General features: G+C 36.5%; 3 protein-coding genes across 3 annotated transcripts; 2 read left to right on the top strand and 1 right to left on the bottom strand.

Moving 5' to 3' along the window:
* Positions 1-635: 635 nt before the first annotated feature.
* Positions 636-8054, top strand: LOC107802867 (ras-related protein RABD2a). The gene is made up of 8 exons (XM_016626442.2): positions 636-821; positions 1974-2046; positions 6185-6232; positions 6356-6403; positions 6899-6970; positions 7074-7229; positions 7326-7429; positions 7666-8054. The coding sequence occupies exons 1-8, from the start codon at positions 808-810 to the stop codon at positions 7760-7762; spliced, it is 612 nt and encodes a 203-aa protein (XP_016481928.1). The 5' UTR covers positions 636-807; the 3' UTR covers positions 7763-8054.
* A 4373-nt stretch (positions 8055-12427) lies between these two features.
* LOC142165938 (uncharacterized) lies at positions 12428-13183 on the bottom strand. The gene has a single exon (XM_075224329.1). It carries the CDS (start codon positions 13181-13183, stop codon positions 12428-12430), a length of 756 nt encoding a protein of 251 aa, XP_075080430.1.
* Positions 13184-18059: 4876 nt separating this feature from the next.
* LOC107802866 (transcription factor MYB1R1-like) lies at positions 18060-21952 on the top strand. The gene is made up of 6 exons (XM_016626441.2): positions 18060-19331; positions 19911-20122; positions 20204-20281; positions 20369-20419; positions 20573-20653; positions 21499-21952. The coding sequence occupies exons 1-6, from the start codon at positions 19055-19057 to the stop codon at positions 21742-21744; spliced, it is 945 nt and encodes a 314-aa protein (XP_016481927.1). The 5' UTR covers positions 18060-19054; the 3' UTR covers positions 21745-21952.
* Positions 21953-27170: the final 5218 nt, after the last annotated feature.

The following is a 27170-nucleotide window of genomic DNA, read 5'->3' as shown; positions in this document are numbered from 1 at the left end:
GAACGACCCCATACAACTATATACCATGTTAGTATATGGAGTAAGCAAGTTGTTTTGCGAATATTTAGCTTGCAACATGAGTATGTAAGTTTCTTATACTTTTATTGCGTCCTTTAATGTTTTGGTACAGTAGTATAGTTGCAGGTAGTTGTAGCAATATTCTAGAGCAATCATATGCTCTGTTGGTATACATATATACTATACTGGTATCATATGTTAGTTAATATTTTTTTGATTGTATTAGCTACATTTAATTGATACACAATTTAATTTTTTTTAGTAATAATATATAAAAATAGTGAAAACAGTAAATAAAATTAGATTAGGAAGAGAAAAAGAATATAAAAAAAGAAATTAAATGAAATTAGAAAAGGAAAAAAAGGAAAAAAGAAAAAAATAAGAAGAAAACGAGAAAAAAGAAAAGGAGAAAAGAAAAAAAAGAAAAAAGAAAAGAAAAGAAGCATAGAAATAAAAAAGAGTTGGAGAATAAAGAAAAAACTCCCCACAAAATCTACAATGGGTAGCAAATATAATTAGTTTATGAGTAGGAAAACAAATTGATAGACAATGATAAATAATTTTATTTTTGTAGGTAACTGTGTCAAAACTCCTATTTTATCCCTGTCGTGTGTACATTTATTACCCAACCCGATAATTCGATTTCAATCTCCGTCTAAATTCACTTCTTTCTTCTTCTTCTTCACCTTAGCTCCATCTATTTCCGGCGACGATCCGATTTCGCCATCAGTTATCTGTCCATTGGGTGGACCGTGTTCCCGTCGCCTTTGGATCAGTCGGCTTAAAATCATGAATCCCGAATAGTAATGCCTCCCGTTTCTTTTTTTCTCCTTTAATTAAATATTATAGCATTTTCTTTACCTGATAAAATTATGTATTATTGTTAATGCAATCATAATTTCTCCTTGGTTCGCGGCAATTTTATTAATCAGCTTGTTTATTCCTAAGATATTGTATATAGCCTCGCTAGATCCAGCAAATTTACTTTCTTTTGATTAAGGCAATTGGTTTCTTACTATGTGATGCTCTTTCATTAGACTGTCCCAAAAAAGAATCCTTTCACTATCTACTATTTAGAAACTATTTAGCTTTAAACCCATTCAAATATATATGGCTTGTTTTAGACCATAAGTTTAACTAGTTTTTTGCTCCTTTTATACTCCGTGCCTAATCAAACAACATTACATAAATTGGGAAGGAGGGGGTATCTTGTTGTGAGTTCTAAATTTTCGTTTTAATCTTTCTGTTGGTTTCTCTGGCAATTTTGATAGAATTACTTATTTATTAATTATCCTGTTCACTGAAACTGTCTCTTTGATAAAAAAAGATTGAACTTTTTCCCCCAACAAAAATGGATCAAGGAATGAAATGAAATGGCATTTGTCTTCTGTTCAATTAAAAAAAAGTTAAAGTGATCTGGAAGCAAAATGCATGTAGAAATGGATATGTTACTAATAATTGGTGGAGTTCTGATGTTATGAGATACTGTGAGCTTTTTCAGAAGGGCCCACTTGGCAAAGAAGCATATAAGTCAAAGTACATCATAAGACATTTTTTAATGTTTTTTTTTATTGTTGACCGAGAAATCCGTCCGGGGCCAACCCTAGCCTGACCGTAGCCCTCGAAACTCGGGGATAATTTGCCCGATCCTCTACCCTTCTCCACTTAAATACCAGGCTTAGTTCGTATGGCACTGGGCTTGGACCTGACAATTCTTAAGTTTTTCAAACAGGGATCTGTCAAGGTTTCACTTGATCCTATGTAGGAGTACTAGTTTGCACCTCAACGTCAAAATCGAATACCCGAAAAGTAGACTGGAAGGATATCTCTTTGTTTTTAATGTTGCTTACTGCCAATGTAATTAGCTTTTTTCTATTGATAAGTAGTAGTGCCGGTTTATTAGTATTTTCAGCTTGAATGGTAATGCTGATTTCACTTTATCTTGTCTTCTGCAGTGATTACTTGTTTAAACTTTTATTAATAGGAGATTCTGGTGTTGGAAAATCATGTCTTCTCCTGAGATTTGCTGTAAGTGTTTTCATCTCCCTCAGTAATTATCTTGCTTTGAGTGATTAAGGTACGCTATAGAATATGAACTAAAACTAGGAAATTGCATTTTCCAATTTATACTAGTGCTATTTCCATGAGACTTTCAATTAGGGGGGATGGTCGTTGCTGAGTTTAGTCGAGCCGATAATATTTCGTGACTATTCTTTTTGTGAAGTTGCGGTTCGATTTTTATTTACTTTTAAGTTGACATGAACGGAGCTGTTCTCTTCTACATGTGTCACGACCCGGATTTCTCACCCTCGGGAGTCGTGATGGCGCCCACTAGTGAAAGCTAGGCAAGCCAACCGTTTGAACAATTTACTTTTTTCCCCATTTTTTTAATCCTTAATTAATTAGGAACCAACAGTTTATAACAGCGGAATTTAAACAAGCGGAAGAAACAAATAAAACCATTTAAATATTTCCAATACAATTTCTTAAACAAATACTACCTAGAACTGGTGTCACAACTACACAGACGGTCTAAGAATACTACAAACAAGGTCCGAAAAATAAATACAATACTGTTTCTGAATTACATAAATGAAACAGGATGAAAGGATAGAGGGAGACGCCAGGGCCTGCGGATGCCTGCAGGACTACTTTGGATCTCCAAATGGACTGAAGGCAGCCACCCAAAGCTACGGTTCGAAAGCTGCTACACCGGGATCTTCACACAGTGCAGAGTGTAGTATCAGCACAACCGACCCCATGTGCTGGTAAGTGCCTAGCCTAACCTCGGCGAAGTAGTGACGAGGTTAGGACAAGACTACTAAATAAACTTGTGCAGTTAAATCATATACATCGTAAAATAAAAGCAGGAGTGTACAGTTAAGAATGGAAGGGGGAAATATGCTACGGGGAAACAACAAATGATAATAGAAGGACAGCAGGTAAATACAAAGTACACCATAACTCAATTATCAACAAGAATCAGAAATCAAACAAGTGCACGGCATCACCCTTCGTGCTTTTACTCTCGTCCTCACCATAAGAATCAATATAATCTGCACGGCATCACTCTTCGTGCTTTTACTCTCGTCCTCACCATAAAATCAATATAATCGGCACAAAATTGTACATCGTGCGGCACAACATCACCCTTCGTGCTTTTACACTCTTCCTCACAAAATCATACACGGCATTACCCTTCGTGCTTTAACACTCTCTCACCAAAACAATGCACGGCATCACTCTTCGTGTTTTAATACTCTTCCTCAGCCAATCAACAATCACAAGAAATAAGGGCAAGGAAATAAACGAAATCATAATAAAAATCCCGGCAAGGGAACAATAGTACAACGATCATATCCCGGCAAGGGAATAATATCAAGAACATCAATATCCCGGCAAGGGAGATAACATTAAAAGCAACAACATCCCGGCAGGGGAGACAATATAATAATCCTCTTCTCTTTTTTCACATTTACTACACAACTTACTACACAACTTGAGCCAATGCTCTACAATTTTAGTCAACACTCTTCAATATTCAATTACCAATACTACTTCCACAAGCTTTGCTCAACAATAGAAATCATCACAAAAGGCATGAACAATACAAACGGAGGCATAATAATCATAATATAAGACTCACGGGCATGCTTGACACCAACGTATAGATACTCGTCACCATGCCTATACGTCGTACTCAACAAATAACACATAGCAAATAGGACACAACTCCTAATCCCTCAAGCTAATGTTAGACCAAACACTTAATTCGATGTCACAAACACAATTCAAGTCTCAACTATCGCTTTACCTCTTGATTCCGCCACCAATTCGCTCGTATCTAGCCACAAGTTACTTAACTATATCAATAAATGCTAAATGAATCAATTCCAATGCATGAAAATAGGTTTTCTAAAGTTTTTTCCAAAGAGCCAAAAATCGCCCCCGGCCTACATGGTCAAAACCCGATTACCCATTCCCCCACGAACCCAAATATACAATTTGTTTTGAAATTGGACCTCAAATCGAGGTCCAAATTCCCAAAATTTGAAAAACCTAGGTTCTATCCAAAACACCCAATTTCCCCATGAAAACCTTTGATTTGAGTTGAAATCATGAGAAAATGTTAAAGATTAATAAAAACAAGTTAGAAATGACTTACAATCGATTTGGAAGAGTACTTGTCTTTGATAAATCGCCCAAGAGTGTTTTGGTTTTGAAAGGGTTTGAAAAATGAAAAAATTTCGGCTAAGTTATGAATTTGCAGGTTGCAGATGTCGCAATTGCGATCAGGATTTGCAATTGCGAACCCTTCAGAAGACTGCTATCATCGCATTTGTGATTAATGTTCACAATTGGGAACTCGCTTTTGCGATGGGATTGTCGCTTTGCGACACAGAAGGATTCCAGGCCACTTCGCAAATGCGATGGGCCCTTCGCATTTGCGATATCGCTTTTGCGGTGACTACGTCGCATTTGCGACCCCAAGGCAGACCAGGTCTTTTTCGCATTTGCGATAAACGTTCGCATTTGCGGGCTCGCATTTGTGAGCCAGGTTTCGCATTTGCCAAGCTTGTAGACCTGCAACATACCAGCTAAAAACCTGCAACTCCCTAAGTCCAAATTTCACTCCGAGACCTATTCAAAACGCACCCGAGTTCTCGGGGCTCCAAACCAAACATGTACACTAACCTAAAAACATCATACGGACTTGCTCGTACAATCAAATCATGAAAATACCATGTAAAACTATGAATTAAACCTCAAAACTCATCATTTTCATCAAGAATACTTAAAGTTCATAACTCTTCAACCGGAGGTCCAAATCACGTCAAATAAACTCCATTTTTCACCAAATTTCACAGTTATCATTTAAATACTTTAACAAAATTTGTACCGGGCTCCGGAACCAAAATACGGGTCCGATACCAATGATTTCCAACATTTATTCTTTTCTTTATTTCATAAATAATTCAGCAAAATAATTTCTTTCAAAAATTGATTTCTAAGGCTTGGGACCTCGGAATTCATTTCCGAGCGTACGCCCAAGTCTCATATTTTACTGCGGACCTTCCGGGATCGTCGGAACACAGATCCGGGTCCGTTTGCTCAAAATGTTGACCAAAGTCAACCATAATCAAATTTTAACTCTAGAAATTTCGATTTCTCATATTTTCACATAAAAGCTTTCGGGATATACGTCCGGACCACGCACACAAATCGAGGTGAGATAAAAAGGAGGTTTTAAGGCCTCGAAATACAAAATTTATTTCTAAAACAAGTGACGACCTTTCGGGTCATCACAACATGTTTACTTATAGCATGTTTGATTTGGGAGGTAAAGAGGAAGGATGGGAGGAGATGAAATTAAAGAGATGGGTAATGTTTTTGTTTGTTGGTGCGGAGTTAAAAGAGGTAGGTAAGCAAATGGTCATTCTCTGCATGCCAGCCTTTTGAACCCTTTGAAATTTGATGAGGATGAAGAATTATAATATTTTTACCTTCGTCCTAAATTTACCAAAAGCTGTAAGTAAACAATGAATATTCCACCGAGCCCCTATGGCTTTGGTCTAATGGTAAGAGAGTAGATGTGATGTGTGGGTTAGGTGCACGTATCGGTTCGAACCCTGTTGTTTACAGAAGTCCTGTATATAATTAGAGAAGGGTAGAGGGTTGGGCCATTATCTACCATGTTTCAAAACTTGCTACAGTAGCCTCGAGGATTTCTCTGTTATAAGAAAAAAAATGAATATTCCATCTAAAATTCTGTCCTTTATCCTTCCTTCCCATTTCCATTGTGGAACCGAACTTGATGTGCCGAAATAACCGTTGGATCAGAAACTGGCTATTTAATTACGGTTCTCTTTAACGTCTGTCTAATAATAAATAGTAAGAATAATATGTTTTGGCAGTTTGGGTTGACATATTGCCCATTTGTAATATTCAGCATTGGTTTGCGGCATTACAATTTAGTTGCTCTGTGATTCTTTTGCTTTGTGTACATTTCTAGATCTTGCTATCTCTCTGTTGACTAACTGATTTATTTTTGTATTTAGTTGCTTTTGAAGTTTGTTGTGCTTTCTGAAAGGACTGTTTTATATTTCTAGGTCCTGGTTTTTCTTGGCTAATTTATCTGAGTTTGAGTTATCATCTTTTGATGCAGGATGATTCTTATTTGGACAGTTACATCAGCACAATTGGTGTTGACTTCGTAAGGCCAATTTCATCTCATACACTCAGAAACATATGTGTCTCTATTTATTCTTTCTGACAGAGGGAAGTTTGTATAACATGGTCACTTTCTTTTTTGATATCTGTACTTCTTTTCTTGCAGAAAATACGCACTGTGGAGCAAGATGGGAAGACAATGAAACTTCAAATTGTATGGGTTCGCTTGTCATCTTTTCTGTTTCCTTGGGATTAGATAATGTTTTATTCCTTTCCTTACATTCTGTCAGATCATGGGACACAATATGGATTGATAGTTCAATTTTGGAAGTACTCTCTGCCTGATGAATTTTTTTAAAGAAAATGCCTGTTGTGCTCAGTCTCTTGGTTCCTTTTTCTTGTTATTTACTTATTAAAAATAGGTTTACTCATAAATAAATAAAAAGCAATGCAATCAAACATAGTCTGCATTATTTTTGAAATTCTATTATTCAGTAATTAGTAGTGCTAAGATTGAGCTATAGTTGACCATTAAGTGATGAACCTGACTTGCAGTTCTGTTAAGATTCCATTATTGTAGAGATAAGTCCTGAAATTTGAACTGTTGATGTATATGGTGCTGGTGATCCCAGTATGTGGGCATACTCTTTACTGTTTTGTTATTGTTTAAGTGGATGTAAAGTCCTCTTTTCTGCCTCGTATTTGCCAGTGGGACACTGCTGGACAAGAACGCTTCAGGACGATTACCAGTAGTTACTACCGTGGGGCACATGGCATCATTGTAGGTTTCTCTTCTCTCCTTTTTAGAACTATTAACAGGTGGATTTTGTCATTCTGGCTCGGTAAAATAGTTCCTCCAACCACTATTTTGGTGATTCTGGCAGATAGTTTATGATGTAACTGACCAAGAAAGCTTTAACAATGTTAAGCAATGGTTGAGTGAGATTGATCGTTATGCAAGTGACAATGTAAACAAGCTTCTGGTTGGAAATAAGTGTGACCTGGCTGACAACCGTGCTGTGTCTTATGATACAGCAAAGGTGATGATTTTTCTTTCCGTTCATTTACCTTTTGAGTTCTTTGTTAAGTGCGTCATTTTCTACGTGACTAAAATAGCTTTTGGTTCACATACAAAGGCATTTGCTGATGAAATTGGTATTCCATTCATGGAGACTAGTGCAAAGAATGCCACTAATGTTGAGCAGGCGTTCATGGCAATGACAGCTGACATAAAGAATAGGTATTTTCTGCATCTTATTTTGGTTTATTTTTTGCCTTTTAGCAGTTGGAGTTGCAGTGAAGTAAGTTTATCTGTTTCTGATTAGGCCGAACTGAGTTGATATCTCCCTAACATAATCTTGTTATTGCCATTCCGGCAGTCTAGCTTGTTTCCGGATATATTTTCTCAAATTCTGCTGCTTCATGTGTATTTAGGTCTGTCTTTGTTTCATTAATGACTATCATTGTCTAATACAGGATGGCAAGCCAGCCAGCATCGAATAATGCAAAGCCTCCAACAGTCCAGATACGAGGTCAACCTGTTTCCCAGAAGAGTGGTTGCTGTTCTAGTTAGAATCACTTTTCCGGCCTTCTTTCTGGTTGCATTGTGCCAGTTATATTCTTTTTAATCTGCCAGTATTCTGGTGGTCTGTACAAATCATAAGGGTTGCTCCTTAGGACTTTTCTTTCCTCTTTGATATTTTTTTTAACTGGGGTTCAAAGTTGCAATGTTGGTTTCTGTTGTTTCAAGCAGTTGTTTCATAAGTTGGTTTTTAAGATGGGGATGGTGAGAGTTGTAATGCAGTTGTACTGTGTTTCACCTTGACTCTTATTCTCTTTAAATAAGTTGCTGCTTTTTTCTTCTCTGTATTCATGTCACATGTTTCCGGGAGCTTTGCTGTTGTTTTTTTCTTCTCTGCATTCATGTGCCATGTATCCAGGAACCGTTTGAAAGTACTAGAGGGGGTGAATTGTTGCCTAGTTAAAATTTAGTCGACTAATATAGGTATTAGTTGACTAATCACGAGACAGAAAGAGTAAAAGCAGTAAAGAGTAATAGTAAGAGACACACGATTTAATACTGGTTCAGTACCGTTGTGGTACTTACGTCCAGTTCCCTTGGGTCACAAGGGTTCCCTTAAGATCTTTGAATAAAGTTACAAGATTGTTGGTTTTTGTGTTTACTACCAAAGTATAGAATCAACAATTGAGTTCTAATCAATTGACACAACTTTCTTTTGTACTCTAGATCTCTCTATCTTTTGAGACACTGATAATTCAGAATTATAGTGTTTGAACTAAGAAGTAGACATATTTGGAATACACTTTTTGTAGTTGCGTGATCTTCTTCTTGAGAGAGCAGCCTTTTTATACAAGAGAAAAGAGCCGTTGAATCCTTTTTGAAACTGGAGGCATAAGATCTTTAATTAAGGGATTTGACCCAAGAGGTGCCTCTCTGAATCTTGTTTTTTGACTGGCCCAGATTCGAATGTGACCTTCCTTGTCACAACTGAATTCAAGGAATGATTAATTCGCAAGTGTGTTCTTCAAAACTGGAGTGACCATGATTGATAATCTGAGTTCTTTTGATTGAGTCAATTTGCTTCTTGATTGCTTATTAATGCTGTAATTGAATCTTCCTTCTTTCCTTGATTGAGGACGAGTCAATCTGCTTCTTAATTTGGTCATTAATGCAGTAACTGATTCTTCCTTCTTCCTTTATTTTGAAACCAGTAGCAATTTTGCTAATCATCTTCATTCTTTCCTTTTTGTTTGTCCTGAAAATATAACATAAGATAATATTGTCATCCTAGAAACTTAAACTTAAAATCTATCAATCTCCCCATTTTTGATAATGACAATCAAGGAGTAAACAAGTTTAAAGAACTTAAGATACTTCCATTTTCAGCTTTTTCAGGAGTTGCTTTCCCTGAGCTAGTGCTTCCCTTGAATTGAATTGTTCCTATGTTTGGAAAGTTGTGCTCATGTCTCCCCCCGAGTGTTTACTCACTTTTTTCTCCCCCTTTGACTTCAATCAAAAAGGAAAGAGCAATATAATAAATATACTAAAGTGGTTAGAGCAGTAGAGACCTCAGCAGAGGCTTAAGTTAGTACAGACAAAAAAATAATTATCTAAAGGCCACCATAAAAAAGAAGAAGAAGAAGTTGTTTGTCACAAAACAACCAGAGATAATTAATGACGTCCCAGAAAGTATTTGAGGGTGTTGATCAGTTTGGTACAGAAAGAGTCATTGGAGTTGTCAACATCCTTGGTGAGCTTGTTCATTTTTTCAGTCATGGAATTGAAGGCCCTAGTTCCATGTCTCCTTGTAGCCCCTATGTCTATCCGTAGCTTTGCGACATCTGAACCTGTCTCCTTAGTGACTTCTCTAATTTTATCTACATGTTCTTTCATTCCCACCAACAGCAGCTTGTCTTCATCAAGGTGTTGTTGAATGTGTGGAAGACTTTGGGAGGTAGTCGACTAAGGAACTGGTTGATCCTTGAACATCTACGGGAGCTGGATCACTTTCAACCTTGGTCCTTTTAACCCATCTATTTTCACCCAATGGGTAACCCATCATAGAGAAAGCAGTTTTATCATAGGTACTGGAGATGTGCTTGGGTGTAAAGGGTGCTAAATCAACCTTCATAACTTCCAGAATATGAGAGATAAGAATGCCATAGGGCAAACATGCAGCAGAAGAGGAAATATCCCTGATACTCTCAAACATATATTGACGAATCCATACAAACCAATTAAGACGCTTGTTGTTGACCTGACAGTAGAGGACAAAGATATCTCTAGTAGATAACGAAATTTGGAACCCGGACCTGGGAAATAGAGTAGTGGCAATCATGTGGGCCAAAACCCGGTGTTCAAATTTCAGATTTTTGGGGCCAATGTCAGGAGGATTATCAGACACGAAAATTTTTGCTTCTTTAAGAGACACGTCAAAGTTTTTGGGCCAAGAATTTTGAACAAACACATCATACCCACTAAATTTGGCAGAAAAAATCTTTTCAAATTTGTAGGAGTCCAACACAATTCTAGTACCTAAGACCATAGATTCTAAGTCATCCTTATCATTCACAAACAGACTTGCATAAAACATTCTCACAGGTTCTTCATACACAGAATTTCCAAGAGTGTCAAACACAGGGGAAAGGTGTTTGAAATAAAAAATTGCAGTCACATCACAATGAAGACTTTGCATAAGAGAAAGACTTACACAACATCCATAAGCCATGGATTTTGACTTATAGGACTCAAACCTTGCCTTTTCGCTGAGGCCATAGAAGATCAACTTGTCTTCTGGACCAAAATTCAAGCGTTCTACCTTGCCCTTTTTGCATGCAGCCTTTTTGGAGGTTTGCTCCATGGGTCGTTTTCCAGCCCTTTTCTGGCTAATGGGTTGATTTTCAGATGAGGCACTACTATCATTGTTAGTCTTGAGAAGGTTTGAATCAATAGATGATTCTACATCTACCGTTTCTTTTGTATTGAGAGGTTTTTGAAACCTACGGCTTTGTCTAGTTGCAGAGGAAGGATTTCTTTAGGCCATGGAGAAATCGGAGATTTGGTAGAGAATGAGGAAGGTATTTGGAAGATGGAGGTTTTTTATCAAGGATTTGAGATAAGTGAAGGGGCGTCTTGGTTATCGGAAGGTTCAAATACAGATGGAGGTGATGGTTCTGAATGACTGCAAGTAATTATTACACTTCTATAGTAAAATTACGGATAATTAAGGAAATAAAATATATTGAAAACTTATAAAATAATTTAACTACTTAAACAAGCAACTGGTTGACAAATTTGGCAGAATGCCAATCTTTTTTCGAAGGATACAAAATCTTTCTTCTAAAAGCGATTTAGTAAAAATATCAACAAGTTGAGAATCAGTGCAAATGAATTCTAATGCAATGTCACCTTTTGCAACATGATCATGAATAAAATGATGTTGAATTTCTATATGCTTTGCTCTAGAATGATGCACAGAATATTTAGATAGACAGATAGCATTGGTGTTGTCGCAAAAAATAGGAGTAGCAGTAAGACATAAATCATAGTCAAGGAATTGATGCATGATCCATAAAACTTGTGTACAACAACTTCCAACAGCTAAGTATTCTGCTTCAGTTGTTGAAAGAGCAACACAATTTTGTTTCTTGATGTGCCAGATACTAAGACATTTCCCAGTAATTGACATGTCACACTGGTAGTTTTCCTATCAGTTTTGTCTCCCGCAAAATCAGCATCTGAAAAGCCTCTTAAAGAAAAATTGTTAGAATGATCGTACCATAGGCCGAATTCAGTAGTACCAATTAAATATCTAATAATGCATTTACCAGCAGTCAAATGTGATTCCTTAGGAGCTGACTGAAATCTAGCACATTTACATACACTAAACATAATATCTGGTCGACTAGTAGTTAAATAAAGTAGAGATCCAATCATTCCTCTATACATGGTTTCATAAACCATTTTTCCATTGTTGTCATCATCTAGCATAGTAGTTGGACTCATAGGAGTACCAATAGCCTTAGCATTTTCCATTCCAAACTTTTTGATAAGCTCCTTGGTGTACTTAGTTTAGCTGATAAAGATTCCTTTAGGAGACTGCTTGATTTAAGTCCAAGGAAGAAAGTTAGTTCTCCCATCATGCTCATCTCAAATTCACCTTTCATGAAAAGAGCAAATTCTTCACAAAGAGTAGTGTTAGTGCTACCAAAGATAATATCATCAACGTAAATTTGAGTAATGAGATTATCAGTTTGATTACTTAATAAAAAGAGTTGTATCTATGTTACCTCGTTTGAAACCTTGATTCAAAAGGAAAGAACTTAACCTTTCATACCATACTCGCGGAGCTTGTTTAAGACCGTGCAAGGCTTTAGTTAGCTTGTATACATGGTTTGGAAGAGTGGCATTTGCAAACCCAGGAGATTGCTTTACGTATACTTCTTTAGATATATAACCATTTAAGAACGCACTTTTGACATCCATCTGATACAGTTTGAATCCTTTATGAGCGGCAAAGGCAAGTAAAATTCTGATGGATTCAAGTCTTGCCACAGGTGCAAAGGTTTCATTATAGTCGATCCCTTCTTGTTGAGAGTAACATTGAGCCACCAGTCGTGCTTTATTTCGAACGACTTGGCCTGATTCATCCAATTTGTTTCTGAAAACCCATTTAGTCCCAACAACAGAGGAGTTTTGGGGTTTTGGAACTAATTCTCAGACTTTGTTTTTCTCAAACTGCTCTAATTCTTCTTTCATAGCATTGATCCAATAAGAATATTTTAGAGCTTCATCAATCTTTTTGGGCTCAATTTGAGAAATAAGAGCTACACGAGACTTGTTCTTTTGTGATCTCCTTTTAGTTATTCCTTCCTGTGGATCTCCAATAATGAATTTGTGAGGATATCCTGGTTCGTTCCTCCATTCATTTGGAATATTCACTGAAGGGATCTTTTCTATGTTAGTCGACTGATCTAGTTGAGATAAGTCATAATCTTCTGAGGGAGCTTCAGCTGGTTGAGTCTGTTGATTAGCTGACTCACTTTGATGAACTTTTCCTACAATAACAAATTTTGGAGCACACGAAATTTCCTCATCTTCAGGAACATGTTCATTCCTTGGGCGAGGGTTAGTATCAATAGAAACAACACAAATATATTCTTCAATGCATAAGGTTCTCTTATTGTAAACTCTATAAGTTCTACTTGAGGGAGAGTAACCAAGAAATATACCTTCATTATTCTTTGGATCAAACTTACCTAGTTTATCCTTAATATTGTTATGAACAAAACATTTGCATCCGACGGGGTGGAAGTAGCTGATGTTTGGTTTCTTAACATTCCATAGTTCATAGGGAGTCTTTTTGAGAATAGGACGAATGAGACATCTGTTAATAATATGACACGCTCTACTTACAGCTTCTGCCCAGAAATGGTGAGGTAAAGAGTTTTTCACAATCATCGTTCTTGCCATATCCTGCAAGGTTCTGTTTTTCCGCTCTACTACACCATTCTACTGAGAAGATCAAGGTGAAGAGAAATTATGGGAGATTCCTTGATCATTGCACAAATTTTCAAACGCTCTGCTTTCAAACTCTCCGCCATGATCACTCCTGATTGTAGAGATGTAATAACCCTTCTCACGTTGAACCTTCTTACAAAAGACTTCAAAATTCTTTAAGGCATCATCTTTATGACTAAGAAATATAACCCATGTAAATCTAGAAAAATCATCTACAATAACAAAAGAATATTTCTTACCTCCAATACTAGCAGTTCTAGTGGGGCCAAATAAATCCATATGCAGCAGTTGAAGGGGTTTAGAGGTAGAAACAATGTTATTTTAACTTTGAAAGAGGATCGAGTTTGCTTTACTAATTGACATGCATCACATATATGATCTTTTGAAAAACCTAGTTTTGGAAGACCAATGACAATGTCATGTTTTGAAAGTTTTTGAACGGTGTGCATGCTTACATGCCCAAGTTTGCTATGCCAAACCCAGGGATCTTCAATTATAGAATAAAGACAAATTTGATCCCCAAATTCTAGATTTTTGATAGTATAGATATTTCTATCCCTATTACCAGATAGAATGATATTACTTGATTCGTTTTCTATGATCCAGCCATGTTTCTTAAAACGAACCTCATAATCATTGCCACATAGTTGACTGATGCTGAGAAGATTGTACCCGAGTTCATCCACTAGGTAAACTTCATCCACATTACATGTAGAGCTTAAAGGAACCTTTCGAACACCAATAACATTTCCTTTGGATTTGTCACCAAAAGTAATTGTTCCTCCATCTAGCTTGGCAAAACAAGATTACTTATTTTTAGGTACCCAAGCCTGCTTGGGTCCTGAATGGTTAGATTTTTGAGAGTCAGTTTGATTTGAAGATTTTGGTCTCCAAATCCACCTCCTGTTGTTTTTGAACCTGCAATGATTTGAGGCATGACCTCTTTTGCCATAGTAGGTGCAAGGTGAGCTGTTGAAGTTTCTAGAATTATTCTCAGCTCTAATCCTATTCTTGTAATTGTTAGTGCTATGACCATTTTTACCATAAAAGGAGTACGCTATTTTAATTCTAATAGGAATGTTCTGAACTGAACTAGAACTAGATGATTTTTGTATACCATTCAATTGAAGCTTGAGTTCGTTTACTTCTTCTTGAAGTATATCACGTTCAATTTCGCATATTTCTAGTTTCAGGGCCCAATCCTTCTTTTCTCTTTCTCTTTCTCTCTTGACTTTTCTGAGTTCATTTACTACTCTTTCAATATCTGCAAGAGCAATATCAACAAATTCTTAAAGTTCATAATAAGATGGACATAAAGGAGTACGTACCTTACTAGTTCCTTCATCCAACGGTGAAAAGGGTCTTCTTGAATCATCTTCTTCATCATTGATGTCTGCCATTAGTCCAAGTTTATCTGATTCTTCATTGTCACCAAGAACCATAAAACATATGTTGGCAACTTCCTCATGATCAGATTCCTCCTCATCGCTCCATGCTTCAAAAGCTTTCTTCTTTTGCACGTTCCTGCTAAGCTTCCTTTTTAATTCAGGACAATCAGCTTGAACGTGTCCGAGCTTTCCACATTCGTAACATCTTCCATCATTTTTGTCTGCTTCTGGCACGCCCTTCCTTTTCTGAAATTAAACTTACCTTTTCTGTAATTTTTGTTTCTTCTCATCATGTTGGTCACAACTTGCGAGAGCATTGCAATGTTTTCATCTTGTTCTCCTCCTTCTACTTCATCTTCATTTTCAGGTTCAACTATAGTTGCCTTGAAAACAACAATTTTCTTTTTCTCTTGAATTTGTCTATCAAGATGAGTTTTCTCAAAAGCAATCAAGTCACCTATGATTTCATCATAGGAGATTTTGTCCAGGTCTTGACATTCTAGAGCGATAACTTTTGGTTTCCAGATTGTACAGTAGAGTTTTTGCTTTTGCATTACAGTGATGACAATAGCTTATTCATCAGTGTAATCGTCCAAATCCAGAGGATCAGTTGATGTGATGATTTCACCATTTGCATTCTTCGTTGGAGGAATTGGAAGATTTTTTTTTTTATCACACGCCATACTTTGATGTCATATGACATGGTATATGTTTCCATGTGAATATTCCAATGAGAAAAATGTCGACCATTGAAGTAAGGAGGTCGAACCTGAGAGGTTCCTTCTTAAAAGAGAGCACCGACAATAGTGTTGGATCCCATTGATCTTTTTCTCACTAGCGGTAAAGCACAGATTATAAGCCTTGCTCTGATACCAATTGAAAGTACAAGAGGGGGGAGGGGTTGTGAATTGTTGCCTAGTTAAAATTTAGTCGACTAATATAGACATTAGTTGACTAACCATAAGACAGAAAGAGTAAAAGTAGTAAAGAGCAATAGTAAGACACACACAATTTATACTGGTTCAGTACCGTTGTGGTACATACATCCAGTTCTCTTGGGTCACAAGGGTTCCTTAAGATCTTTGAATAAAGTTACAAGATTGATGATTTTTGTATTTACCACCAAAGTATAGAATCAACAATTGAGTTCTAATCAATTGACACAACTTTCTTTTGTACTCTAGATCTCTCTATATTTTGAGACACTGATAACTCAAAATTACAGTGTTTGAGCTAAGAAGTAGACAGATTTGGAATATACTTTTTGTAGTTACGTGATCTTCTTCTTGAGAGAGCAGCCTTTTTATACAAGAGAAAAGAGCCATTGAATCCTTTTTGAAACTAGAGGCATAAGATCTTTAATTAAGGGATTTGACCCAAGAGGTGCCTCTCTAAATCTTGCTCTTTGACTGGCCCAGATTCGAATGTGACCTTCCTTGTCACAGCAGAATTCAAGGAATGATTAAATCACAAGTGTGTTCTTCGAAACTGAAGTGACCATGATTGGTAATCTGAGTTCCTTTGATTGAGTCAATTTGCTTCTTGATTGCTCATTAATGCTGTAACTGAATCTTCCTTCTTTCCTTGATTGAGGACGAGTCAATCTGCTTCTTAATTTGGTCATTAATGCAGTAACTGATTCTTCCTTTATTTTGAAACTAGTAGCAATTTTGCTAATCATCTTCATTCTTTCCTTTTTGGTTGTCCTGAAAATATAACATAAGATAATATTGTCATAATTGAAACTTAAACTTAAAATCTATCACCGTTTGGTTTATTCTTCTTATTCTTAGTTGCAAAACACCATTGTAGGTTGTGCGTAGGATTTTTTTTAGTTGCAAAATGGGTTTGTTAGATTTGTTGTGTTTTGACAATTTGATGATTGTGGTTTGTTCTTTTATGATATTTGAAAGTCATGTTTCAAAAGTTAAGACAGTGTTATAAAAAGTGTGCGCTTCTCTCTTAAAGCGCAGAAGCGACGCGAGGAGACGGCATAACGCTTTTCTGCCATAAAAAGCGACTCACATCAAAAAGCGCTCGCTTTACCCTAAAAAGCGAGAAGCGAGGCGATGGAAAAAATGCAAAAGAGCATGCTTAAGCAAGGGTAAGGCATCTGCTAGGGTTTTTTAAAAAAAACTTCGCAAATTCACTTACCAAATACACTTATGCAAACACTCTGCTGCAAGCGACGATGGGTAAGTTTCTTCTTCTCTTCTTCTTCTTTTCTTTTCCTCTTCTTCTTCTTCTTCTTCTTCTTCTTCTTCTTCTTCTTCTTCTTCTTCTTCTTCTTCTTCTCTTCTTCTCCTCTTCCTCTTCTCATTTTCTATAGTTCACTGTTCGATTTCGACTCCTTTTTCTCTTCTTCTTTCTATATTTTTTTCCAATTTTTATTGCTCTATTCTTCTGCCCTAATTTTTGCTCTATTCTTCTACCCTTATTTTGTGCTCTGTTCTTCTGTTCGACTATACTGTTTTTCTCTTCTTCTTTCTATTTTTTTCAGTTTTTATTGCTCTGTTCTTCTCCCTAATTTATACTCTGTTCTTTTGCCCTTATTTTGTGCTCTGTTCGATTACACTGTTTTTCAGTTTTTATTGCTCTATTTTTCTGTTCTTTCACTATTTCTGGTTCGACTCCTAACTGTTCTGTTTTTTTTTGTTGTTGATTGTAGTAAATTCAATCTTATTATTCAATGGCATCAAGCTAAAAAAGAGATCCAGCTTAATATGTTATTTTTATTGAGTTCTTGGCCATTTATCTATGCCTATTTAATTTTTTTTATTTATGTGTTAAATTGCGCTTTACATGAAAAAAGCGCGCGCTTTGCTTCTCGCTTCTCGCTTTGGTGAAGCGAGATCTCCTCGCTTTTTTCCGCTTCTCGTTCTCCAAAACACTGATATAAGATCATTTGGAGTAGATTTGGACGTTGAATCATGTATTGAATTGTTGAAATTCAAGAACAAGTTTATGTTTCAGAACTTAAGATTAGATTTCTGAAGTTGTATCGAAGAGATAGAACTACTTCAGTTCCGAGTTTTCTAGAGTTGAATTTAAGAAATTTCCCGGTGGGTATATTTTTGTAGTTTTTTGTTCAATGTGGTTATAACTTCAAGGGCGGTCCCAACAGTGGTGTATCTATGAAAATGCTCCTTTGTTTAAACTATTAAAATCTATTTATTTTGAGATGCATATTTATTAAAATAAATTTTTAAAGAAGTACTTTGGTAGTGTATCCGTGTGTATTTGTATCATTAAAGAAATTCTCTCAGTAGGATTTTTCCTAAAAAAATTACTTTTTGCCTACAAGTTACGAAAGAAATACACATATAAAGTCATGATTTATAAATGTAAAAACCAAATTTGTTCTTATGTTGATTTTTTGGTTTATTCAGAGAGACAATATGGATAAAGCTAAATATAAAATATTAGATATTTTCTTATACATACACGAGGGATTGCACTCTTTTTTCATGTTGTCTAACTTAAGTTCTAGAATAGTTTTTGGAAAAGAGATACCGAAACAGTTTGAATTTTTTTAAATTTTTTTAAATTTATTTATTTTATTATTTTTTATGGTGGTACTCTTAGGGATGACGCTATCCATACTCCTTAAATTTACATCCATAATAATCCTGTTTCTCAATTTGTTAACAAATAATCTTTGACTTTATTTAATGAAAGTGACTCTCTCATACATGGCAAAAAAGTAAAATTTACTAGTTTGCCAGCAAGGATACTAGTGAATAAACATAGGTTGAGTTGTATTTTCCTTCCATGTTCCGATCCTTTGCACCCAAGTAACACTTAAATTATCCTAATTAAGAACTCTTTGTTCCTAGGGAGTCAATGATTATCCTTCCGTATAGATATTGCGTATGTTATTTTATATTTTCTTTCTTTACTTACAGGAAAAATCGAACTAAAATTACAAATTTTCCTTTTATATATTGTTTTCTTGATCGTGTTCACACATATTTGTAAATAAAATTTAAGCAGAGAATTTATTTTTCAAACTAGATCTCAAAAATTGGATTGCTAGACCAAAATAACTTTGATAAATAAGGAGTTACTTCACCGGTATCCAGTGGATTTGATTCCATATATATCCTATAGAAGATTAATTATGAATATAACTCCCAAAATAAAAGAGGGAAAAATTTATTATTTATGTAAAGTAAGAGTAGTATATGTAAGGAAAAATAACTAAAGGTAAGGTAAAACTTACACGGCAAAATGATTGGTAGAAGCTATAAATATGCAATCTCTTTAGTTCAATCCTATTTGTATTGCCAAGAATTCGAGAAAACCTCGTCTTATAGTAGCGTACGCTTTATAGTAGAATTGAATACAACCACCACTTTGTATTAATTTAATTATATTATATGTTGAAGAAAAACAACATATACATATAGAAAAACCCCCTGGGTGAGTATCTAGCATGACAAAAGATGCAAGGAAGTGCTCTCATTGTGGGCAGAATGGACACAATTCAAGAACATGTAATTATAATTCGAAAGGAATCAAATTATTTGGAGTTAGGATCGACGATACGACTAATAATAATCACCATGGTGATACAAAAATGAAGATGAAGATTGGAGATCATGAATCTGCCATAAGAAGGAGCAAAAGTCTTGGTAATCTTGAAATTCATGATCACAATGCCGTCCTTGACTCTGGCTATCTTTCCGATGGGCCAAGAAATAGAAAAAAAGGTTTGTCAAATCTTGATCACCATTTCTTTATCCTATATTTTTTTATATACCAATTGGTGTCTAAGTCGAATGTTATGTTTGGGAGAGTTCAAACATCTACTATATATGTTAATGTGATATTTTGGCTAGTGTCGCCTTGCCGAACCTTCATAAAATAGATTCTTTGTATTGTTTTTGTATTGTTTTCTTATGGTGTCAATCACGAATCATGCACGTCTTTTTTCTTGAGATCATAACAATACTATATAGGTTTGTAGCGTGTTTTATTTATTTCATAGCGAAATAATCACAATGTATTTAAAGCGATTTTTGAGGTTTTGAATCAATTCTACAATAGTCTTTTACGATTTAGGTTCGTTTCTAGTTTTCAAAAATTTTGTCTCAAAATCCTTGTTTCAAATCTATATATGAGACTCTTTTTCTTTTTGCCAGGATTATTCAATACAAGGTTTGAGTTACTTTACATATATAGTATAAGGAAATTCCTCCTTCCCTACCGAATGGAATTTCAAGGCGTCTTGCTTAGATCGCATTTGTATAAGCCAGAATTATTATAGTTGTAATTTTATTTTCTGATAGGAACATCATGGACAGAGGAAGAACACAGATCTTTCTTAATTGGTTTAGAAAAGCTTGGAAAAGGTGATTGGAGAGGAATTTCCAAAAGTTATGTGCCTACAAGGACTCCATCTCAGGTGGCTAGCCATGCCCAAAAGTATTTTATCAGAATCGCCTCAAATGATAAAAAAAAACGTCGTCCTAGTGTCTTTGATGTCAATCTAAAAGATTCGGTAATATTTTAATTATATTCTCCTTTTTTGCTTTCTTTTCTGTTCTATGTATTATACTGATAGGAATTTGTAAATTTGCAGATTTCACAGATTCCTTCTGAAACTTATTCTTCTTCACCTTCTATTTCAAAAAACATGGTTCCTGAAGTCCAAAAAGAGGCAAGTCTATAATTTCGATGCCACAAAAAATAATTAATGTTACATATGATTAGCGTATTAATTAAAATGGCTATGTTTATTGGACAGGCGAGTGCCCCATTGGAACAACTGTTCGACACTTGCCAAATTAAAGGACAGGTACGTACATTATTAAACTGCAGATCTAATTGATACAGATAAACTGTAGTTCATATGGATTAAATTATCTAGAATGACTAAAATAAAGGTTATTTTTTTAATTATATAATACTATAAGTTAAAGTCATAGTCGTAACAATAATATATGTGCAGGCTGCTCCTTGTGCAAGGCCCCCACTTTCACCGATGACTAGACCCTTGGGAGTCCCTGACTTACGCCGCATGCCTTGTATGGTAAGAGGGGAGAATTACACACTCCATATACTTTGGACAAGAAAATTCATTTTTGTTGATAAAGGAAATGAATAGAAAAGTTGAGAGTAAGCTCTTAATGTTGATATCACTAGCCACAAATGAACTATTTCTAATCCTATGGCGAAAACACCATCGACGACACTTCACAAAAAACTTCTCTTATAGTATACAATAGAAAAAAAAAAATGCAAATAGAATATCAGTTTGGAGCAGAAAGTGTAGACACTGAAGTTTTAACATATCAAGATAAATCCTAAATTTAAGACAACTCTTGAAATACTAGGAGTGGTTAGGGTTACTTGGTGGCTATTCCACCCAAACCCTAAATCCATGCCTATAAATAAGGCTACATCCTTCAAAGAGATGTCAGCAATTTCATAAACTTCCGGAATATGCATAAAGAGGACGTCAGCAATTCCATAGACTTCCGGAATATGCATAAAGAGATCAAATATGAGATTTTCGAAATTCCATGAAGCTCTTGGAATATTCATTAAGAAATCAAAGACATGTCAAATATGTCTTGCTTCAAGTCCTACCTTCGAGAAATACACTGCTAAGGTCCTTGAATCACGTAGAATAAATCGGAGGGAAAAATCAAGGGATAAAGAGTTGTAACCTATAATGTTTATTAATAAATTTCTTTTTCCTTTATAGTTTTTAGTGATTGCAGTTTTATTTTCTCTACGATAAATTTGTCGCAAACAGAAAGTAAACCCCTTCATAACCGAAATAGATTAGATATAATAGAGTACAACTTAAGAAATTATAGTTCTCCATACGACACTTGTCTAATATGTTATGACATTGTCTTGTGTATACAGATGGGAGTACCCAGGGGCCTTACAGCAGCCAAAGTAATAGCACCTACAGTCTCTTGGGTTCCTGTATTCAATTTCCCACCTAATCAAAGCCATCTAAATTACCGATTTGCACCTTTTGTGGCACGGCCACCTACTGCTGGTCTATTGTCACACCCACCTCCTCATTCCCAGGTTCAATCTCAGCCAGGACATTCAACTCCAGTGACAAATAACGATGGTTTAAACATCTGTATTGGAGCTCTTTGAATTTATTTTTCAAGTCATTCTTTACAAAAGTTGGGCAATTTTTGGGTCGTTCTTTTGCCTAGCTATTTTTTTGGTTTGCTTTATTTTTTGAGATAAAGAGAATAGAAGTTTGCGGCTATTGAATCATTGGAAGTCATGTCCTTCGATTCATAGTTGATTTATAGTGATTCTACTTATGTTTTCTTGTGGATTTTCAGTATTATATTGAATGATGCATTTTGACATAATTAAATTATCATACAGAAATTAAATAATTGCACAAGATGTCCTGTACTGGAATTATATTTTGTTTGACTAGATGTGACCGAATCTTTCATATGCTTGATTCCTCAAGTTATAGTTGATACTAGTGATTCAATTCACAGCTTAATTAAATTAACATTCCACTGTACCGAGCAGTGGTAGTGGTGACAAAGTGGTTAAAAGTAAACAGTTATCTATTCATATTATTTATTAAAAAATCGGTTGGATAATAAATTTTTGTAAAATGGATCAAATATGGATAAGAATCATATTTTACCAACTTAGAAAATAGATAACCAATAGATAACTAATGGATTTAACTTTTATATTTATAAAGTCTCAAATTGGGGGTTCCTAGAGTTTAGGAGACTAGGAATTCTCCCAAAAGTGATCATATTCAAGAAGCCATGGATAATATGGATATCCATATTATCCGCCGGTTAACTGATTTTTATCCATATTAAATATGGGTTGAGTCGTATAATTTATTCTTTTTTTCATTACTCATTTTCGACTCGCCCATATCCAACCCGATCCCGCCCGTTTGCCACCCCCTTCTAATTGGTATTTATCTCTAAAATATTTGGAGATACACATGCAAGGTTTGCTTGTTACTAATATAGTTGTTTACCCGTAAACCAGTACAATTGAATTTTTACATAATTTATACACAAGTGAATTAATTTGATTCTAAGATGATAAATAAATTAGATAAAAGTATAATACTTAGTTTTGAGATGGAGATAAAGCAGCAGAAAACGTAATTCCGGGCGCAGAGCTTCCGGAGGCAGTAAGAACAATATATATAAGCAAGAAAGTAAAATGTTTTTGAGCTTTGATAGAATAGGTATTCTTGTCAAGAAATTCGTCGCGTTTACAATGATGGTAGAGCTCACTATTTGTAGTTACACCTAGGGAACAAGGTCCTAGGATCAAGCCCCTCTTAAATGACAATTATGAGGGCCATTGAAGAATGTGTAACGGTAGGCAGTGGATGCCATTTTCTCTGTAACGGACCATGCACTTAATGTTATAGAATATTTTGAATGCTACCGAGTGGCAGACATTTATTTTGCCTTTATAGATATCATTCTTTCCGATGGCAACAAGATCATTGCCTCCGAGCCCGACTGTCTTCTATCTTCGGCTCCACGTGTCCCTTTCTCATGCGATCATAAAATATGAATATATTTTACCCTATACAGACAGCCCCCCACCTTTCGGTGGCATAACTTTGTGTCACCGGGAAGTTGGTAGAAATACCTCTTTTGGCAGAAAATTCTTTAAAAAATTTCTGATGGTTGATTAGACGCACGTCTCTCCGTATTTAATATCCGCACACGTGTCAGCCCATGATTTAGCATCATTTTTGCCAGTTAACAGGGTAATTATGTCCACGATTTTAGCTGCCTATTCCTTTACTTATCGCATCAAACTTCTTCATTTACACTTCATAATTCTTCAAACTTTCTCAAACTCTCTTTACTCTACTCGTACTTTGTCTTCAACCATTCTTTAACCTCTTCTTCATAGAAATCCTTACTTCCTTTCTGATAAAAATGGCTTCTTCTTCCAAAAAATTTAATTCCTCAAGAAACAAAGATAAAGTTGATGATGATGCTTCTCTTACGGTGAGCACCACCATCCCAAAAGGTCTTATCATAACTAAAGACTTCGAGGAGAAGTATCCTTCTGCTAACCCTCGTACATAGGCCATTGACTGTCTTCCATACGTCCTTCCAGTATTCTCGCTATGAAGGAAGACTGTCATTTCCATGATTTAGACATTATCGCTTCTGATCTGGCGGAGTGAGTAACTTTATCCAAGAAGGGTTTTACGTATTTTTATATGTATCCCTTCACTTTGGGGTCGTACTCTTTAAGTGGGGAGCTTGACTTAATTATTATGGAGTTTTACATCTGTTACCTGGTGTGCCTGGCACAAGTAAGTCCTTCTGTGTGGAGGACAACTACTTGTCTTCGGCGTCTATGCCAGGAGATGGGAGATGAGCTAACCCTAGCTCGACTAATGAACCTTTACTCCTCCAAGAGTTTTCGCGGGAGAATGATAAATTTCAGCAAACGTGGCCATCATGCTCTGCTAGCCAGTATGGATGATGATAACAACCGTGGGTGGATGGAATAGTTCATCGTAGTTACCACCAGGGACATCATTTCAGCCACGGCTTCATCCTTTCTAGAATTGTAGAATCGCACTTGTAAGGTCATCGTTTACCTCTTCTTTTAGTTAAAGATCATCCCATACTGTTACTGATTCCTCTTCTTTCACTTGTTCCAGCAACTCGGTGGGTTCCAGCAAGGGTCGAAGGTTTGGACCATTGGGTCCAGAAGATTTTGGATGTCACTATGCCCGAGACCCGTACGTGGAAGGAACTGGCCCTTAAATATGGGTGGAAGGCCAAAAATTATAGTAAGTTAGATTTATCTTGTTTTTACCTTTCGTATAGGGAAGTTGATTAACCTTTCTCTCATTTTAAATTCTGGTCTACCCCAGGGCTGAATTGTCGTTATCGAGGAGGACTTTTAGGCTAGTTTGCTGACGACGAGGCTATTGCAGGAAGCTATTACCCAAACAGGTGTCTCCTGGCCTACTTCTAGTGAAAGTGCTTCTTCTTAGAGTCCCCCGCCGGAGAACAAGAAACCAAAAAAGAGACGTTCCTCCGCGGCCGGGGGAAAAAATAAAAAGGCAAAGAATGTCGCGCCCGAATCGTCTTTGGATGTTATGGTAATGAGCCTTGCGCCCGATCCGGCCATAGACACTATGGTGATCGATGATGATGGAGAAGCTAATAAGGAGGGGGCTTCTCTACATAGAAGACGACGACCTTCCTCAGCTCAACAGAATGCTCAATCTGTTGAGTTAGTTACACCAATCGAGGACAATGCATCGGCACTCTAGGGGGAGTATGATATGGTGGAAAATGCTAACTCCCAATTTTGAGGCTGAGTACGGGTCCCTATCGTCTTTAGTTGATGAGAAACCAAGAACCAACACTGCATTTGCCGCAGCTACTTCACCATTAACTTCATCTTCTTCTTCACCAACTCTGCCTTTACCACCAGCAACTGCTGCATCATTTCCACCGGTCGCAGTTGCCCGAGCGGATGATGTCCCACTTCCCCAGTCCCCGGTTCATGGGAACCTGAGGAAAATTATGCTACCCCCTCAGAAGATCCCCAAAAGAGGAGGAGCGTTACCCTCTCAGTTTTTACTGGATGTCATCTGTTATCCCAACCGGTGGAGCTTGCTAACTATTTGAAGCCTTTGGCTTCAAACAAAGATAGGGATAACATACAAACTCTCTGGGGAGAGTGTTTGTTGAACAACGTCATGCACAACGCAACAACTGTATATTCTTTGTTCCCTCCGTTGTTTCTTCTATCTTTGTTATGGTAGGATTTCGAATTTGCATTTTTGTTTTGTAGGCCAACTTCCTTACTTCTGAGGGCCTTCAGAGGCTGATTTGTGATAATGAGGAACTTACATCTAAACGGGATTGACTTTTGGCCGAGCTAAATCAGACTGCTGCTCGCCTATCAGAACTGGATGCACAAGCTGTTGAGGCCGTTGAATTGAAGGCTCGGTTGCGGCAAAGCGAACAAGAAGTGGTAACCCTTAGTCAGAAGGTTACACTGTTAAGGGCATAATTTGAATAGAATAAGGCCAAATGGGTTGAGGTCCACAATGTCGTTCTTGCTGCATCCGATCGCGAGGTTGCCGCTGCAGAAAGATTGAATAGTTTGGAGGCAGCCTTAAACTCCAAAACTGAAAATGTTATTGCTGCCGAGGTGAAGTATGCCCGGTTGGAGGAGAAGCATATGAAGACCATCGAGCACAATAGAGTTTTCAGCTTTGCTGTCTGCGAGCTTGACGTTAGCCTTCGGTCTACCAGATCCACGCAGGATAACTTAAAGAAGAACTCCAGTGCTGAGCGGCTTCGCTCGTTGTTGAAAAAACATATGCTATGTATAGCATGAGGAGAAAAACTTTGGAAGAGTCCAAAGCGGGTGTCATTGACTTTGATTTCGAAATCGCTAAGGCCCATGAGCTGGAGTCAACTACCAAAAGGGGTCTTCCGACCTAACCTGATGCTACCTACTTTTCTAGTTCCTGTTCCAAGTTCTCAGGAACTGAAGAAGAACCTAAAGGAGATGATGTTGAAGGCTAAAATGATGAGGTCCAAGGTATTGAGCCGGTATCAAACTCTCATTTTCTTCTTCCGAATTTCGGAGATGCAGTAGCGTAGTTTTTGTTTTCTTTTCTTTCTCATACATTTGTACTTGTACTATTTGACACGTTTATTGTAAATAGAAATACTTTTTCGTTCAAGTATCGTGCAAGTTTTTCTCTTTGCATACTTTTCATTTAAGTATTTGCACAAGTTTAGCTTTTTGTGTACTTTTCATTTAAGTATTCTCGTCAGTTTTGCGTGTCGGGATATGCAAGGCTTCGAATGTATTTTTCCCCGGTAGTATTTGGATTCCAGTCATAGGTTCTTCTAAAATCAACCCTTTAACGTGTGGGTTTCATAAAAAAGGACCCTCTTATGTTCACGGTGCCCTTGAAGAGGACGTCTCATGTTCATTATGGCACTAGCCTTTGAAGTACTTGTTTAACTTTCAAATGATAAAATCAGTTCATCATTCAGACAAGAAACAAGATAGAAATAAAAAGACTTTACTTTATTCCTTCCATTTTCAAAAGTACATAGGCGTTAAAAGAAATTATCATTTCTTGTGGCTAACTTGTACAACTTGTTTCTACGGGGCTAGCAGTGCAGTCCCCGGTCTCGATGACAGAACTATGTTTTTGGTTTTCGTATTCCGGTCGATGTGGCAATAATTGTTGTTGTATCTTCATATCATTTCCCCTCAGTGTTCGAATGCGAAGAATGCGAATTTGAACACTAGAAATTTTACACCTTCGAGGATTCCACTAGTGAATTGTAGGTAATCTTAAGTTCGATCGCAAACTTCACTTCCCCTTAGGAATTTATGCCATCGAGCCAAAGATTATCTAACAATCCCCAAGTGACTTTCACTTGTGTACAGTCAGGTAATCTCTGTTCGATAGCAAACTTTACTTCCCGGTAGGAACTTTGCTATCGAGCAAAAGACTATCTAACCGTTTCATAGTGGTTCTTTGCTTGTGTGCCTTATAA

Source organism: Nicotiana tabacum, chromosome 11 (assembly GCF_000715075.1).
Source record: "Nicotiana tabacum cultivar K326 chromosome 11, ASM71507v2, whole genome shotgun sequence".
Lineage (NCBI taxonomy): Eukaryota > Viridiplantae > Streptophyta > Magnoliopsida > Solanales > Solanaceae > Nicotiana > Nicotiana tabacum.
Note: the sequence above shows the minus strand (reverse complement) of the source record. Positions and strands in the feature narration are given on the sequence as shown.